The 16559-nt window shown below is 54.1% G+C and overlaps 4 protein-coding genes across 7 annotated transcripts in view; 2 read left to right on the forward strand and 2 right to left on the reverse strand.

Moving 5' to 3' along the window:
- ZNF576 (zinc finger protein 576) overlaps positions 1–670 on the reverse strand; it is a 3758-nt gene extending 3088 nt beyond the window's left edge. The window contains exon 1 of the mRNA XM_037516743.2: positions 118–670. The gene's annotated coding sequence lies outside the window, so the exon portion shown is untranslated. The remainder of the gene's footprint in view (positions 1–117) is intronic.
- IRGQ (immunity related GTPase Q) overlaps positions 1–10445 on the forward strand; it is a 19705-nt gene extending 9260 nt beyond the window's left edge. Inside the window, exons 1-3 of one of the 3 annotated variants that reach the window (XM_037516736.2) lie at positions 732–1009; positions 1310–1844; positions 3792–10445. In XM_037516736.2, coding sequence (XP_037372633.1) covers positions 1312–1844; positions 3792–5127 — 1869 coding nt within the window. In that variant the 5' untranslated portion in view covers positions 732–1009; positions 1310–1311 and the 3' untranslated portion in view covers positions 5128–10445. The other 2 variants (XM_037516738.2, XM_037516737.2) reach the window with 2 other exon arrangements.
- Positions 10446–11249: 804 nt separating this feature from the next.
- Positions 11250–15735, reverse strand: PINLYP (phospholipase A2 inhibitor and LY6/PLAUR domain containing). The gene is made up of 6 exons (XM_037516739.1): positions 15292–15735; positions 14792–14938; positions 13778–13894; positions 11969–12121; positions 11611–11754; positions 11250–11421 (listed from the first exon to the last, which is right to left on the reverse strand). The coding sequence occupies exons 2-6, from the start codon at positions 14859–14861 to the stop codon at positions 11267–11269; spliced, it is 639 nt and encodes a 212-aa protein (XP_037372636.1). The 5' UTR covers positions 14862–14938; positions 15292–15735; the 3' UTR covers positions 11250–11266.
- A 255-nt stretch (positions 15736–15990) lies between these two features.
- The window catches only part of XRCC1 (X-ray repair cross complementing 1), a 29470-nt gene continuing 28901 nt past the window's right edge, over positions 15991–16559 (forward strand). The window contains exon 1 of one of the 2 annotated variants that reach the window (XM_037516745.2): positions 15991–16170. In XM_037516745.2, the coding sequence (XP_037372642.1) occupies positions 16120–16170 (51 nt within the window). In that variant the 5' untranslated portion in view covers positions 15991–16119. The remainder of the gene's footprint in view (positions 16171–16559) is intronic. The other variant, XM_037516744.2, reaches the window with a different exon arrangement.

Consider the following 16559-nt stretch of genomic DNA (forward strand, 5'->3'; position numbering starts at 1 on the left):
TCGAGAGAGATCATCTCCTGGAATTCTAACTTGATGAAACTCTTACCAGAGAAGCTTCGACCCTCCCCCCCAAAATTGAACTCCCTAGGTTTGTAAGTCCTCTTGGAGCCTTCTCACCTGTACGAGACCTATGACCTAAGTCAAGCTCGCTGAACTCAGCGCTGGGCTCTCGATCTTTGACACCATCGCCCCTTCTCTCACATGTCTTGTGGCAGGTAGTGGTGTCCAGGCTTTAACCAGCCTCTTCCCGGGAGAGAGTCTTCTCTGATATCCTGTAACTCTTCCACCCAGAGCCCCAGTCTCCCACGCCCGCTTTCAGTCGCCGCGTCCTGTTGCCCTAAGCACTGCCCTCGAGTCCCAGCGCCCCAGGCCGCTAGGGCAGGCCTCTTTCTGCCCACGGCAGAGGGCTGCCCTGCGCTGCGCTGGTCAGTCGCCGGTCACAGCGCCGCCAGCTGGAGGGACGCGGGGTAGCGCGCACCGAGCCTCAGGGTCCCAGCGGTTTCCACACTCTTGCCTGACGAGGCTCTCGGGGCCGAGAACCCGAATTACTATCCGGCAGTGACTTAGTCGTGCCCACCCGGTCCTCAAACTAACGGGAGGGGCCTTCTCTGCACCGGGGCGCGGTATGATGACGTTGGCCACCTGTGCCGGACAGTTCTCCCCTCGCAGCGCTGTAGGTAGTCGCTCCTGATGCGCAGGCGCCTTGGCGCCCTTATTGTTCTGCGCCGGGCGGCCGCCGGAGTTCGGGAGCGAGCGCTCCACGCGACACTGCGCACGCGCTGCGGGAGGCTGCGGTCCTCCCCAGCCACCCCTAGATCTTGCTTCCAAGACACACCCACTCCTAAGAGGGGTGACGTCAGATCAGAGCCCCCGCAACGTGCCGGGACGACCCCATATCCCAGCTCTCTAGCCTCGTCGGCTTCCATCCGCCCGACCCCAACGGCGGCTTCTTTAGCGGGCCCGTCGGCCGCCACTCGCTGCGCTCCGCGCTGCCTCTGCTCTCTGCTCGGTTGGTGATCTAGAAGGGAGGAAGGGAGGATAAAACCTCTGTGCCCCTGGGGGAGGAAGGGACTCGATCCCGGATTCCTGTTTTGGAAGAAGGGAAAGGTCAGTCGGGACTTGGGGTCCCTGAGGAATAGGACCCGGGCGCCGGATTTCTGCGCTCTGGGGAGTGACACCTGCGCGGGGGAGAAGGGGTCAGGGTGGGGGACTGAAGTCTCAGACCGGGGGGGGGTGGGGGGTGGGGCGGCTCGGGAAGAAAAAGGCTTGGTGCCCCCTGACCCCGGTCTTTCTGATCCCTTCTTTGCAGCTATGCCTACGCCACGGGGTGATGTGACCGCCTTATTTCTGGGGCCCCCGGGCTCAGGAAAGTCGGCGTTGATCTCAGCGCTGTGCAACGGTGATGTGGAGACGGTTGAGATCCCCGAGGGACGGCCGGAGTCGGGGATCCCCAGCTTGCGAGCTGAGGGCCCAGGTCTCTTCTTGGGAGAGCTGAGCTGCCCACCCGCAGCGCCGGGGCCTTGGGCAGCCGAGGCCAACGTGCTGGTCCTGGTGCTGCCAGACCCCGAGGGGAACGCAGAACCCCTAGCCCCGGCGTTGGGAGAGGCAGCGCGGGCAGCCCTGGCTCGTGGGACCCCACTGCTAGCTGTGCGGAATCTCCGTCCGGGGGATTCACAGAATGAAGCCCAGGCCCGGGACCAGACAGCAGCCCTTCTGGACAGCGCGGGGCTGGGATCCGCGGCTCTCTTCGTGTTGCAGGCGGACTGCAGCAGCAGCAGTGACGGCTGCCAGGAGCTGGAGCGCCTGCGGGCTGCGCTGCGGAACCGGGCGGAGCCGCTGCAGCGGTGAGTTTCTTGGTGAGCTGGGGAGGCCTGGTCCTTCGGGCTAGACTTCACTCCCCATCCCTACCCCGCCCCTACGTGCTCTTTAGGGTACACAGACCCCGCCCCCAACGAGTTGGAGGCGCGGTATCTGCTGGAGGCCCATCTCCCTTATCCAGGTTATTGCCCCATCATTTTGTTTTCTTTTGTTATATTAGGGGCTATAATGGGCTTTATTAAACAATTCATAGACAGCATCTCATCTAGCAAGTAGAAAGGCTCTGCAAGGATTCTACCACATGGAAGGTTTTCTTGGTACGAAAAAAGGCAGAATCAAGGTTATTAGCCAAAAAAAAAAATATGTATTTTGGCTAGCTGTACTAGCTGTACAAGCCACCTTCCCTTAGGGGAAGGGAAGGGATCTTAATCTGCAGATTACCTTCTTACTGCAGTTCTGGAAACTCCAGATTGATGGGTTTAAAGTTCTGCTTTTGGGAGAGGCTAAAACTACAGTTAGGTTAGGTATTAAGTCTTGGGGGGACTGGGCACGAAGGGCCCCATTTTAGGCCAGTTGTTTCTTTCATTTAAAAAAAAAAAAGCAATCCATTCCTTTTGATTAGACTTGCAACCTGAGAGATTTGTTCAAAATTTAAGGCATCAGTGTCACTCCCAGCTACCTCTGAAGTTCTCAGAGGTTTTGAGGTCAGGGAGACTCCACCCCAACCCAACACTCTTAGTTTGACCCTTTTCTGTCGTTTAAGCTCCACTGCAGTTTAGGGTCAGCTGAAGGACCTACCCTATCCTCATGATCCTGCCTCTTGTGAGTGCTCTGAGTTTTGTTTTTTTTTTTTTTTTTTAAGATTTATTTATTTATGCATACAAGAGCTGGGGTACAGGGCAGAGATGTGGGGGTGGGGGGAGTGGGAGGATTCACCAGAGACAGAGCATGAAGCAGAACAGGCAGACAGACCGAAGACACTGCTGAGGGGAACAGCAGGAGAGGCAGGAGAGGTCTGCTGCGCCATGTGGGGTTCTCCCTGGCCGGCGGGGAATCGAACTGGCGCCGTAGAGGCCGTGGACAGCTTTGCAGCATGGCGCTCAACCGCTGCGCCATCGGGGAGGCCCTTGCTCTGAGTTTTAAAGTCCATCTGCCTAGCTAGAATTCTAGGAGTAGCTGGAAATTATCTCCCAAATACACTCCCCAGGCAAAAGTTTGAAGAGCTCACTCGCTGTACAAGCTGGTGATCCCTGTAAAGCCACACCCTCCATGAGCTTTGTTTTTTCTGAATACCCTGCCCCATCCCTTTATCATCCCCTCTTTTCTGTACCCACTCTGTGAGTGGGTTTTGTGAGCTCTGCTCTGCCTAGCATTGCCTTTTCTTTTTTTTTTTTAATGTTTATTTTATTTATTTATACAAGCACTGGGTAGTCAGAAGTGCTGGAGGGTGAGAGAATTCACCAGAGCCAGAGCGGGCAACCAAACAGGCAGACTGATGAAGTACACTGCTGAGGGGAGCAGCGGGCGGCAGGAGAGGTCTGCGTGCCATGTGGGACCCTCGCCCAGCAGCCTGGGATCAAACTGTTGCTGCAGAGGCTGCGGGCAGCTTTGCAGCCCAGTGCTTAACCGCTGCGCCACCAGGAAAGGCCCTCATTGCCTTTTCTTAACCCTGCAAGTTCCTCCAAAAAGTTCTGTCCCCAAAGACTGTGTTCCTGAGAAGACTTAGCCAGGTTCTCATTGTAGGCTCTGTGGGAAACCTGTCCCATCCCACTTTAAGCCCTTCCCTTTTCTTCATAACCCTAGTTTCTGTCTGCTGGGCCATCAATGTCACCCAACCCTATCCTGCTTCTGCCTCACTGGGGATTATTCAGGACCCTTTACCCGGGTTATCATAACCTAATTCTCTCCCCTTTGCCATTTCTCCAGTTTAGACCTTCTTCTGCTTTTGACCCCATCCTTTCTTGTCCCCACAGACTTCTGCCACCAGCCCAGGATGGCTTTGAGGTGCTAGGCGCTGCCGAGCTGGAGGCAGTCCGTGAGGCCTTCGAGACTGGTGGCCTGGAGGCTGCTCTGTCTTGGGTTCGTGCCAGCTTGGAGCGACTGGGCAGCGCACGGCTGGACCTGGCTGTGGCCGGCACAACTGACGTGGCCCTTGTATTGAACCTGCTACTTGGGCTGGATCCCGGCGACCCAGGTGCTGTGCCTACTTTGGTGCCTGCGGGGCCCACGCCCTACCCAGCACCAGAACGCCCCAATGTAGTGTTCTGGACTGTGCCTCTGGGCTCTGCCAACACTGCTGTGGCACCCCACTCAACCCATTTCGATGCCCTCATCCTTGTCAGCCCGGGTCCCCCCACTGAGAAGGACTGGGCCCAAGTCCGGCCTTTAGTGCTACCAGATGCGCCACTGGTCTGCGTGCGTACAGACGGTGAGGGCGAGGATCCAGAGTCTCTGGATGAAGAGGAGAAGTCTGAGAGGTCTGGCCTTGAGAGCTTAGGGGGTGCTGGTGGAGAAGGCATGCAGAATGCTCACAGTGAGGAAAGGGAGAAACATGGCACCGGGTCGCAGGAGGTAGGCAGTGGGGAAGATTCAAAGAAAGCAGGCGCAGAGAAGTTGCCACAAGTTGGCATCAGTGAGAAGAAATCAGGCACAGGGGACCCAGAGCGTGGGGCTGCATTGAGCCCTGAGGATGAGACGTGGGAGGTGCTGGAGGATGCACCGCCCCCCGTGTTCCCTCTGCGGCCAGGAGGACTCCCGGGCCTCTGCCAGTGGTTGCAGCGCCTGCTTCCCCCAGCGCAGGCTGGGGCGCTTCTCTTGGCGCTGCCACCTGCTTCTCCCCCAGCTGCCCGAAAGAAGGCTGCAGCGCTGCGTGCAGGGGCTTGGCGGCCAGCCTTGTTGGCTAGTCTGGCGGCAGCGGCAGCACCGGTCCCGGGCCTCGGCTGGGCGTGCGACGTGGCCCTTCTTCGAGGTCAGCTGGCTGAGTGGCGGCGGGCGCTGGGACTCGAGCCTGCAGCTTTAGCCCGGCGGGAGCGTGCACTGGGTCTGGCTCCTGGGGAGCTAGCAAAGCGCACGTGCTTCCCTGGCCCAGTGACACGCTCGGAAGTGGAGGCGAGGCTGGGTGCCTGGGCTGGAGAGGGCACTGCAGGGGGTGCGGCACTGGGCGCACTCTCCTTCCTGTGGCCTGCGGGCGGCGCGGCAGCCACCGGTGGCCTGGGCTACCGGGCAGCACATGGTGTCCTCCTGCAGGCACTAGACGAGATGCTGGCAGATGCCGAGGCTGTGCTGGCGCCCCAAGTACCCTCCCAGTGAGCCATGGGATGAGGGCTGGGACCACCGGGGTGCCCAGCATCCTGGCTGCTTGGCTCTGCCAGGGCCTGAGGACTCCAATACCCGGTTAGAGGGAGTGGGTTAAGCTGTCCAGACTCCAGTGTGGGACGTCTGGGCCTCAGATAACAGAGCAGTGGCCACCACTCAAAGTCTTGGGTGCTTGAATGGGGTGAGGGCACAGACTTTTGGATGGCTTTGTGACGTTTAGTTACCTGGATCTCTGAGTCTCCGGGACAGGACTCCTGATATGCCAGGGGACCACAGGGCATCATACCCATATTCTAAAGGGAGTGGAGCGGTTGACTGCCTAGAAGAAAGTAGAATGGAGTTGTTGGGGAGGGGATGGACACCCTGCCTCATGATGGGGTCTGGGGGACTAGTACTGCAGGTAGTTAGAGCCCTTGGACTTCTGAGCCACAGTGGAACATAGGGTCTAAGTTTACACCTACACAGTGTGGCCTTCTAGTTTCTCAAGAGGCTGTGGGCTTTGAATCTTCAGGGGAGGGGCATGTCTGGGGTATCAGATCTGGCTCCTTAGTTCATAATCCCTGGGTGATGGAAGTTCTACATCTGGAGGGATTGGGGCTGGGAGAGCTGGAGAAGTTGGTCTTGTGTGAAGGAGAGGGCTGCCTAACATTTGCCCGCTAGGGGCCTGGTGAGGTAGACTCTTCTCCCAGCTGTTGTGGAGAGAATGGTCCCACAATAACAGTGGGCTCTAGGTGTAGCTAGAGACTGGAAATCAGGCCTTCTGGGTGTGGAAGAGTAGAAACTTCTACCTCAGAGGTATCTCTCACAAATCCCCAAGGAATTTGGATCCTGACAACTGCCCCCTCTCTGAGTTTGACTAGAAGGGATGTGACTGCCCCCATTTTATTGGTGCTAGGCAGTTCAGAAGCTTTCTGGGGAGTCTGTACCTCTGTCCCTCTCCTTTGAGGGTATCTATCTTTTTTTGGTCTTGGTTTCTTCTGTCATTAAACCTTAATCCTCTCTGGCCTTGGTACTTTGTTCACCTGCCTTTTTGGAAAAGCAGTTGTCCTGCTGCACTGACCCAAGCATTTCTGTGTGGGCTCTCTTGGGCGTCCCCAAGAGGTTCTGCCTTCTGGTGTGCATACAGAATGCCACAGTGAGCGTGGGGCCCACAGGACAGTTGGGTGGGTGTCCCAGACTCTGGGAATGTGCCAGAGTAAGTAAGGCAAAGGCAGAAACCACAGTGCCTGGAATGTTCTAGACTGCCAGCTACATGCAGAGAAGCTACAGGTCACAGAATTCTTTGGTGTCAAAAATAGGAAGGATGAACCTGAGTCAAATATTTTTGGGGATAGATGAGAAGAGCAAAGCAAAGCCTAGAGGCAGGCTCTAGGCCCAGCAGCACAGAGCAAGGCCTTACATGAGTTGGCCCCTGACTATTCTTATTCTCTGTCTCACTGCAGCCCCAGTCAGCATGAGAGATCTTCCTTCTGATTGCCTTGGGTCCCGCCTCAGGACCTTTGCACTTGATGCTCTTTCTGCCTAGAATGTTCTGTCCCTAGATCTTCCCAAGATTGACTCCTTGTCAACCAGGTCTTGGCTCACATACCCCTCAGAGAGACCTTCCCTGACCATTCTAACATGAGCAGTCTGCACGCCCTCACTATCCATCTGGCCAGATTGATTTTCCTTGTAGCAACTATTACTGTCAAAAATTACCATATTTATATGTATTTATTTATTTACCTGTTTTAGCTGCTATTATGTCCTTGTCTGTCTTATTCCCTCTGTATCCCCAGCACCTCAAACAGTGCTGACACACAGTAGATGCTTAGTAGATCTTTATTATTTTAATTTCTCAGTCAGTGGCAGAAGTCAGGCTGGAATTTAGATGGTCCTCCTCTTGCCGCAACAGGGAAAAGGAGCGAGTATTGAGTAGGAGAGAAAGCCCCGGTCTGAGGTCAGGGGGCCAGGGGAGCAGGCACGCGCTGCCATCTGTCCCCATGTGTGACTCCGACCAGTGCCTTATGTTCCCACCTATGGAATGAAAGGACTGAATGAGAACCATAAACACTACCCCCCACCTCCAGCTCCTGTTTCCTTTGTCAACTGAAGACAAAAAATAACCCAACGGAGGGGCAAATCCTCAGAGGATGGTACCTCCATCTCCAACTTGAACTGATAAAATTTGTCCCATCACAGTTGAGATAGCCAAGATGGGAAAAACGTGCTGACCTGCAGGGCGAAGCTACAAGAAAGACCAGAGCCACAGTAGCGCCATATCTGGTAGAAATAGAATGTCAGTCACGTGTCATTTTCATTTTTCTAGTAGCCATGTTAAAAAAGCAAAAGGAAGCATGTGAAATTAATGTGTCAGCCCAGTGTATCCAGAATACCAGCTCAACCTATAATTAGCATAAAATAAGTATTCATGAGCTATTTTATATTCTCTTATCCTAAGTCTTTGAAATCTGGTGTGTGGCTTGGACTTAGCAGCACATCTCAATTCAGACACTAAGTTTTCATCAGACACATTTGACTCCTATTTAGATTTCATAAAATTCATGTTTGGAGATATAAATTCATATATCCAGGTTGTCCCAATTGTAATGAATAGTTGTCCAGCAACTGAGACGAGTATCCATTTTTTAAATTCATTTTCCCAGTTGAATGTACCGCATTTCAAGTGTAATGAGTAGCTACAGCATTGCACAGCACAGACCTAGAACATTTCCTTTACCACAGGAAATCCTATTAGCACAGCTCTAGGGTTGGACGATCCTACTGACTTTGGTGGAGACCTCAGGCAAGTCATTTGTACGGCGCGTACATCATAGGGATACCGTGAGCATTTAGTATGTGTATGTACCTCATGCATTCTGTGTCGTACATACGCACTGTCTGGGTAGCCAGCTGCACTGGGAGCTCAAACGTTCATCGAGTTACCCTGGGTGCCCACACAATGCGCGCTGGGCAGCACCAACATGACCCCAGTCTGGACACACCATCTCACCCCCAAGTCCTTGTTTGCAAAGTGCCCTCTTTTCCTACCACTTTGACACTGCCTCTGACTCGGTCTGTCTGACAACCTCTGCTCTGCTCCGAACTTCTTCTGCCCTCACTCAGCAGGAGAAGCAATTTTGTTTGTATGTGTCTTGGTGCTGATTGTATTTATATAGTTAGATATTGGCACCCTTGGGTGTCATGACTGCTTTGGCGAGTGGCTGCCTACTTTCTCAATGGGATTGAATTCTAGGCCTTGTGGAGGAATAAGGTTGCTAGTGAGGCATATTTCTGGGATCATCCAAGCAGAAAAGACTGAGTCCTTGCAGATGGCTCACTGGCTGCCCTCAGGCTAGAAGTCCCTTGGGCAAGGATTCGAGGGAATGTATGATTTATCTTGGTGTTGCCATCATTGGAGGCAGAACAGGCACAAAAATTTCAGTGGATGAGACAACTCTAGCACATTGGCTGAGTTTTGTACATTTCTGGATAATGATGGAGAGACTTGTGTCCATTGGATAGGGGAACCATGAAAAACAAACTGAGGGTATGGTGGGCCTGTGGTGCTTTTGGAGGAATGAATAAAAATTAGTAGAATACCCATTGTGTGTTCTTTAGTGGTTTGACTGAAAAAAAGATGCTTGGGGTTTTGAGTGGAGCTGGAATCCTGGGCTCCTGCGTCTGAGGAAGGAGGGGGCCAAGGATGGGGACTCCTGGGCCCTGGGAGAGGAGACCCAAACAGAATAGAATGCCTTGGGCTGGGGTCAAGAGACTTCATTTGTGAGCTTTGTTGCCTGGGGCCTAGGGATGACAGATAAACTGGGTGACTGTTTAGACCTTGGAGGATTATGATAATAAAGCATCTGGAATCATCTTAGCCCACTGGTACCTCCAATTTGTTCAGCTCTATGTAGCCAGACATCATCTCTTCCTTTGACTAGGCTTGTCATGTGATTAGCGTAGCCTGAGGGAAAACAACCAACATAATGTAAGCAGAGAAGTGAAAAGTGCTCCTGTACTGGGGCCTCTCCGATGCCCTGGGAACTTTCGCCACAACAAGAAGCCCCTGGAAACTTGCTGAGTCATGTGGCCCCGCCAGCCTGGATACCCACACAGCCAGACAACCCTCTGAATGGAGTTGCTTAGCTGCCAGGCAGCTGAACCCAAGCAGCCACCAGCAGAGAACCACCCAGTTGAACCCAGGCAAAGCTGCCAACCTCAGAATCTTGAAATATAAAGGTGATTGTCCTAAGCCACTCAGTTATACAGTGGTTTGTTATGTGGTGAAAGATAACTGCTAGCATGTGAGTGTTCTCCCACCTCAACCGACCTCAACGATTACAATGTTCTGCCAACATGACATCCCTTCTGGGCCTCAGATTTTTGAAAACAGGGATGAGAAGAATCATGCCTATCACCGGGATTGTGATGATAAAAATGAGAATCAGCCTTGAACCCACAGTTAGGAAAGCAGCCATGTCTAGGGGGCAAGATGGCACTTCATGCCCCCTGTGTGCTTTGGTGGGGCCACGTGACTAGCTCCAACCAATGAGCTGTGCCAAATCCCTGCTACATTTCAGTATATTCAATCGCCATAGGAGACTCCCTGGCCTGTGTGCAGAAATCCTGTGCTCAGAATATACTTCTGAGTTGATGGCTGATTTGCCTGTGAGGAACAGATCGCCCTGTGGGTGGTGCTAGACACATACCGTGAAGGAAGAATCACCCATTTGTGAATAGATACATGCTCAGCAAATTCCACTCCTCTCCCTCCCACTGGAGGGGCAGTCTTTTCCATCCACACCCCCACACCAGTGATGTTGACTTTGACTATGATTTTCTTTACTCAGTGGCGTGTGAGCTGACCTGACCTCCGCGAGGATCTCAAGTACACTTGGCTTACAGACTCCTGTAATCTGCCATGAGAACATTAACCAGGGAGCCACTGTGCCCACAAAACTATGGAACTTCTCAGAGAACTTCAACCCTTCTCCCCAACTGGGTCCAAATCAGCCAACCAAGGCACAGCTGGAAGCAGAGCCACCCTCGCCACAAAACCTTAGAAGAATACTTGTGGCCTCAGTTTAGGGATGGTTTGTCACACAGCATTATGGCGGCATTAGTGGACTAATTCAGTTTTGTTTTATTTTTTTTTTTTAATAGAGGCATGCTTTATTTATTTGTTTGCTGGTTTGTTTGTTTGTTTGTTTTTGTTTATACATGCACTGGGTACAGTCAGAAGTGCGGGAGGGTGAGAGAATTCACCAGAGCCAGAGCGGGTAGCAGAGCAGGCAGAGGGACCGAAGTACACTGCTGAGGGGAGCAGCGGGCTGCAGGAGAGGTCTGCACGCCATGTGGGACCCTCCTCCGGTGGCCGGGGAGCAGCCGGGGATCGAACCGGCGCCGCGGAGGCTGCGCGCAGTTTCGCAACCCAGCGCTCAACCGCTGCGCCACCGGGGAGGCCCCAGTTTTGTTGTTTTAAACCAGAGATTAAACCAGAGATTACTGTCTGTAACTGTAGCATGTTCTAGTCTTCCCTGACTGATGCCAGTGTGGAGCACCTGCTAGCTAATGGCTGCTTAGTAAGGAGCAGCTATTAGGATGATTACTATTTACTCAGACATTCTGTCTCTAGGACCAATACTGTCTTAAAGGAGTCAGGCACTGCACTACATGATTTTTTTTTTTTTTAAGTTTTCTTTCTTTTGACTAGCATAACCACACTAGGAATCTAGAACTATTATCTCCTCCATTTTGCGAACACTGTGGCAAAAAAGAGGGAGAGGTTCATCAGGAGAGTTGACTGTCAACTCTGAAGTCTGGTCCTCCCTGGTTGTTTCGGTTTATTCATTGGCAAAATGGGGGAAACATGGCCAACTTCACAGAATTGTGATGGTTGTAAAATGAGGTACAGCATTTAGCACAGGGGCCCTGCAGGAAATAATCTCTTAATAAAAGCGGGGTCTTCCCTCCCTTTCTTGTAAATGAGATTCCCAGAGTGTTGAGACCCCTGCTTTCCACATCCCACCTCCCTGACATGTATCACATCACAAGGACTCAGGCTGACTCTGTTGACCTCTTTAATCATGTGCACATGGGCAGCTGCAGGCCGAGGCTAAATGGAGACCTCAAGTCATACATCCTCAGCTTCTCACTCAGCCCTGCTAGGGGACCGGGGGGCTGGAAGGCAGTCGGCCCGACGGAGGAAGTAGAGATAGGAGGCTGAGGGCACCTGGGCGCCAGGTTTGGAGTAGCAGGCACTCTCTGTGGCACAACCCTGAGTGGCAAATTTGGTCCTGATGATACCTGGGAAGAGGATTTCAGATGTGCATCAGAGCCCTCCGCCCTTCCTTCCTCACTACCCAGGAGTCTGGGCCCCTGCCACCTCCTCACCAGGCTCCCTGGAACCACCATCTCCCCTAGAATCTGCAAGTAGAAGCCTCCAGTTCTGGGCCCCTTCCCCACTCCTCCTCCAGAGATCCAGGCACTCCTCACCAGCCTGCACGTTGCCAGCGAAATAGACGCAGCGGGTTTCCTGGCCCACACAGCGGGCAGCCTGGGTCCCAGCGCAGGTCTCTTGGAAGGGCTGGATGCAGGCTGGGCACTGAAGGCCATTCTCAGTCCGATTGTTCTGGGGAGCTGGGGATGAGGGTGAAGCAGACGGTACGTAGAGATGTCAAACTCCCCCTGCCCCCCACCTCACAGCCACCCTGGAGAACACCAGTCGCTAATGGACACTTCGTTTTACAAGTGGGAGAACAGAGGCTCCTAAGGAGCCAGATGATGCCCCATTGGAGCCAGGTCAGTGGTGGCTGCGAGGGATTCCTGATTGGGGGGCCCAGCTAGCACTTACGGGGCACAGAGCCATGGTTGCAGCCATCGTCCTGACAGCAGTACGTGTTGGATACCATGTAGTCCTTGGGGCCCATGGTGGTGGAGACGAAGCCCGAGTAGCAGTCGCTGAACTTCATGCAGCCCTTGTAGGTGTTTATCGACAGGTGTCCCTCTGCAGGTTGTGGAATGGGGGGTGGGCTGCAAGGGCGGACCCAGCCTGGACTCCGGTCTCTCCCAAATCCTACACTACCCCACTCCATGACTGTCCAGGGTGGTCTCTTCCAGCACCCCCCAAAGCCATACCCCTTCATCTACCTGGGATACAGTCTGGAGGGGTTATTAGGCTAGCCCCCCATCCCACCCCTTCCTAGTGGCCGTAGCCTCCATTCAGCCTTGGATGGTGTCTTGAGTCCCCCAGTGCCAAGTTCAGGTGCCTGCCCAGGGAATCCTTTCCACCCCACCCCACCCTGTAGTCATCCTCTAAGGGTTCTGCAGTGTGGTGCTTTTCAGGTCGCCTGAGGCTCCCCCCAAATCTGTGTGTAATAGCCCCAACCTTGAAGGCTTTGGAGCTCCTCCCACTGCACCCCACCCAAGCCCACAACCGCCAAATCCCTCTGTGTCCAAGGTGGTCTCTTCCAAATTTGCCCACGTCATTCCCACCAAGGGTCTCTTGACACCCTCCTAGGCTATTCCCGGGTCTTGCCTGAAGTGGTCTCTTCCAGTCACCACAGGGGTGACTGGGTCTCTTCTGGGTGACTGGGTGCAGGGGCGGGGTCTCTTCCAACATGATCCTAGGGTTTCCCTTCTTCATTCCACTGAAGGGTGTTTTTTTCCCCCTAGCTTCCTGTCTCCCCACCCCAGCCTCTGTCTCTCCCTCCTCTATGTGTGGTGTGGTCTCCTCAAGTCTTTTAGGTCCTCCCCCCACCACCAATGCTTGCCATCTTCCATCCCGTCTTCCTTACACACACCCTCCGTCAGTGTTGGATGGTTTCTTCCTATGCAAGAAGTTGCCTGTCTCTCCAATCACTGCCTTCTCTCCCACCCCATCTTCTCTCCCCAATTCCAGCAGTCTTTTTCAGCTTTGAATGAACCCCCCTCCTCACGCATGGTGTCTCTTCCATTGCTCCCCTTCTCCTCATCCTCTCTCGGGCCTGGGATGGTTCCTTCCTCTGAAGTCATGTCCTTCCTCTCACACTTTGCTCATTGCCCTTTGCCCCGCCTCTGCCCTTCACGATGAGTTGCTCCATACTTCAGGATTACCTTCACGCTCCGGTTTGGTGTGGGCCCTATTATGTCTCTCCCTGCACTCCAACATCGACACTCCTCTTCCTGTCAGGAATCAACACGGCTCTTCCTGCCCACACTACCCCGCCGGGCCTGGGGGAGTCCCTTCCACCTTGTTTTGTCAATTCCTTCCTTCTACCTAAATGACCTTGCTGGATCTGGTTTCCTCTCTTCCTCCTTACCTCCCCCTCTGTCCTCTACCCCCAGCACTTGCCTAAAGGCTCTTCCCCTCTCATGATGTCTCCGTTCCTCATGTCCTTTCCTCACCTCCTCCTGCCTAAGAAAGTCTCTATAAGAAAGTCTGCCCCCTCCCATTTTCTCATTTGGAGAACCTCATTTTTAGAAATTCCTGACCACAGTGGCTTCTGAGAGCCCACTGAATTCACTTCCTTCCATCCACCTGGAGAATGAGCATCTTTCCCTCTTCCTTACTCCCCCCATCATGCCATCCACGCCAACAGTGAAGCAGCCTCCCTTCTGAGGTCGGTGATCTTCTCTATCCTGAAGGCCTACTAGCCCAGAGTCAGGTCCCACACCCTCGTACTTGTGTTCGACTCCCCCACGACCACCACGCAGGCGTCCTTGCCCTCTTCGCAAGTCTTCATCTTTCCACTGCAATTGGGCCCGGAGCCCTTGCACACCTCACAGCTCAGCGGGTATCCTGCAGGACAGAGGGTGGGGCTGTTGTCAGGGTGGTGAGGTCTGAGGACTGCTACTAAAGAGTGCAGAGGAAGAAAGGGGGTGAGTGGGGGGGTTTGGGGGTCCAGTGGGAAGCAGGCCAGGTGTTTCCCTGATGGTTCATGAGAAGGGCGGGACATTGACCGCTGTCCAGGGAACTGTCTAGAAATCTGACTGGGATGTGATGGTGAAGCCATCAAAGCGTCTTCTAGGTGAGGGAAGTGACTCCACCACAGAGCCTGTTTACCTAATTACAAGGCTAGGGACTCGATGCCAGGGTCCTTTGAGAAAGCTGGGGGACTGGGAGGAGTTCTGTGGCTTCAGGCTCAGCTGGCTTTTGGACATAAGACCCTCCTCTTTGTAGGTGCCATATGTAGGTCTTATAGCCAGAAGGAGCTCAGGCAGGGGTAGCTGAGCCTAGATTCTGTACCCCAGGTCAAGAAGGGAGAATGAGAACTGGGAGAGTATGAACTCCTTGGTTCTGAGGAAGGAGGCAACTGGGGGCCCAGACACTTGGTCCTGGGGAAAGTAGGGCTTGCTTGAACTCTTCCCTCTAAGGGAGGGGGGACATTGCTCCCCCCCGACCCCCCAGTTCTTTTTTCAAAGAGTTCCCTTTCTAGTCATGATCTCAGCTGATTTTCTAGAATTCAGATGCCTTCCTCAGACCCACTGATTCCCCCTCCTCTCTCAGGGACCCAAGCCCATGAGCTTTGGAGCTTCTCCTTCCTGGTGGATCCAGGTTTTTGCATCTTTAACCTTTGCCTTCACCATGAATCAGAATTCCAGACACCCCTTCTTTCCCCCTTGAGGACCTTGCTAAATGCTCTCTCACCATCCTCTTTCCTGAACGTCCCTGGAACCCAGGCCCCTCATCACTTACCAAGACCCAGGAGGGTGCAGAGCAGTATGCAGGCCAGCAGGCAGGTGCCCGGTCTCGAGAAGGGCCTCATGGTGTGTGAACCTGCAGTCCCAGGTCCCCAGCCCTTATAGGAAGCTGAGGAGGGGCGGGTCTGGACCCACCTTCACCCTGGGGTGAGAAATAGCTGAGGTAAGATCTCAGGCAGGCCTCTGTGGCTTTGGGTTGGGGGAGTGGGGGCGGAACCAGAATCCAAAAGGGAACTGGGTACCTTGTGCTCAGCCCCTTTTTCCCAGTGGACCCCAAGAGGCTGGATTTCCAGTCACCTCCTCCATCAGGACCCAGAAGGTCACTTTCCTGGTTTCTCACATTCCCACCCCCACCACTCTCTTTTTTTTGGCCTATAGCCCAAGGTAGGAGTCAGACCATTTGATTCCCTTTAAGGACAGAGCACCTGCGAGGACTAATATCCCCAATTCCTTCTCTCCTTCCCAAGGAGGCGCCTAGCGTGGGTGGGGCCCTACCTGGGAGTGCCCAGCAGGTCCAGGCTTGTTCTGCGGGGGCACAGGCAGCCTATCTCCTTTCCCTTCATTTTCCACTTAGCTCCTACTCCCTGTTCTGTGTCCCCCGTTGTCTTCAGGTCCGACTACGCCCCAGGCTGCACCCTGGGTCTCGCAGGCTGAACAGAGGGATGCCTGTCAACAGCCAGGGGAGGGCGTGGTAGGAGACAGATGCCCACAGGTCACATTGGGAAACTGAGGCATGGGTGGTGAAGTTGTGTGTGTCTGGTTTGGGCGCATGCTTTGTGTTTTATTTGGGTCCTTGGGCTCGGGCATGACCCTGAGAGAAGTCCGAGAGTTTTTTCGTATGTGTGTGTGGTGGGGGGTTAGGGAAGAAGAGTGTAGCCTTAGGAACCGGTGGAGGGGGACCCTGTTGCGGTGGCTTCCAGCTCCCTATGAAAATCTACTTAGTGGTCTTGTTTTCTAGGCTTTAGCTTGAGCGATGACTGTGTCGTCCAATGAAAACGGCAAATTCTTGTAGGGACCAATCAGGGAGACCGCTCCTGTTGCTAGGTGCCCATTGGAGGCGGGACTAAAGAGTGGTAGGGCAAGAGGGAGGCGGGACTAAAGAGAAGGCTGGTTGCCTAGGGAACTCAGCGCCTCGCTCTGGACTGGCGCGACTGGGCTTGCGCAGAGTCGACGCGAACGCCAGCGCGCCGCGGTTTGAAAGGACCAAGCCTCGCGCGCCTGCGCACTTTAGCCCGCTCAGGGAGAACCCCTCCGTCCCTTCCCCGCCCCCCAAAGTCGGACCCTTCTTCAGCGTTGGGGCCAGGCGAAGCCCGCGACGTTGACATGCCCGAGATTCGCCTCCGCCATGTCGTGTCCTGTAGTAGTCAGGACTCGGTGAGGGACTGGCGTGGGGGAGGTTGCAAGACGTAAGGGCCTCTTGGGGGAGGGAGGACGGGGGCTCTATATGAACTTTCGAAATGTAAAAAGAAACTTTACGGAAGTCTGCGGAGGGTCGTGGGGGGAATTTCCCGGAGACTGTAAGTGAATTCTGTGAGATGTGGAATAGGGGAACTTCCGGGTGTCTGTGGAACTTCCGGAGAGAAAAGGAGGAATGGGGGTGGGTTTCATGGGAGACGCATAGGTGAGCTCACGGCGGGAAATGTTGCAGGGGCCTCAGGATAGATTATGGTGGCACTGAGGGGAAAACTTAAATCTGACAGGTCACAGAGGATTTAAGAGAACACAGAATACATGGGCGACCTGGGGACTTAGCTCGTCTCTGT

Source organism: Talpa occidentalis, unplaced genomic scaffold (genome assembly GCF_014898055.3).
Source record: "Talpa occidentalis isolate TD23 unplaced genomic scaffold, MPIMG_talOcc4v2.1 talOcc4.17, whole genome shotgun sequence".
NCBI classification, from domain to species: domain Eukaryota; kingdom Metazoa; phylum Chordata; class Mammalia; order Eulipotyphla; family Talpidae; genus Talpa; species Talpa occidentalis.

Coding starts and splice junctions, on each gene's coding strand:
- PINLYP (XM_037516739.1), bottom strand. CDS start 14,861: ATGAGGCCCTTCTCGAGACCGGGCACCTGCCTGCTGGCCTGCATACTG. Junction 12,122..13,777: donor CGTGGGGGAGTCGAACACAA/GTACGAGGGTGT, acceptor CACAACCTGCAG/AGGGACACCTGTCGATAAAC. Junction 11,422..11,610: donor CGCTGGCAACGTGCAGGCTG/GTGAGGAGTGCC, acceptor TCCTCTTCCCAG/GTATCATCAGGACCAAATTT.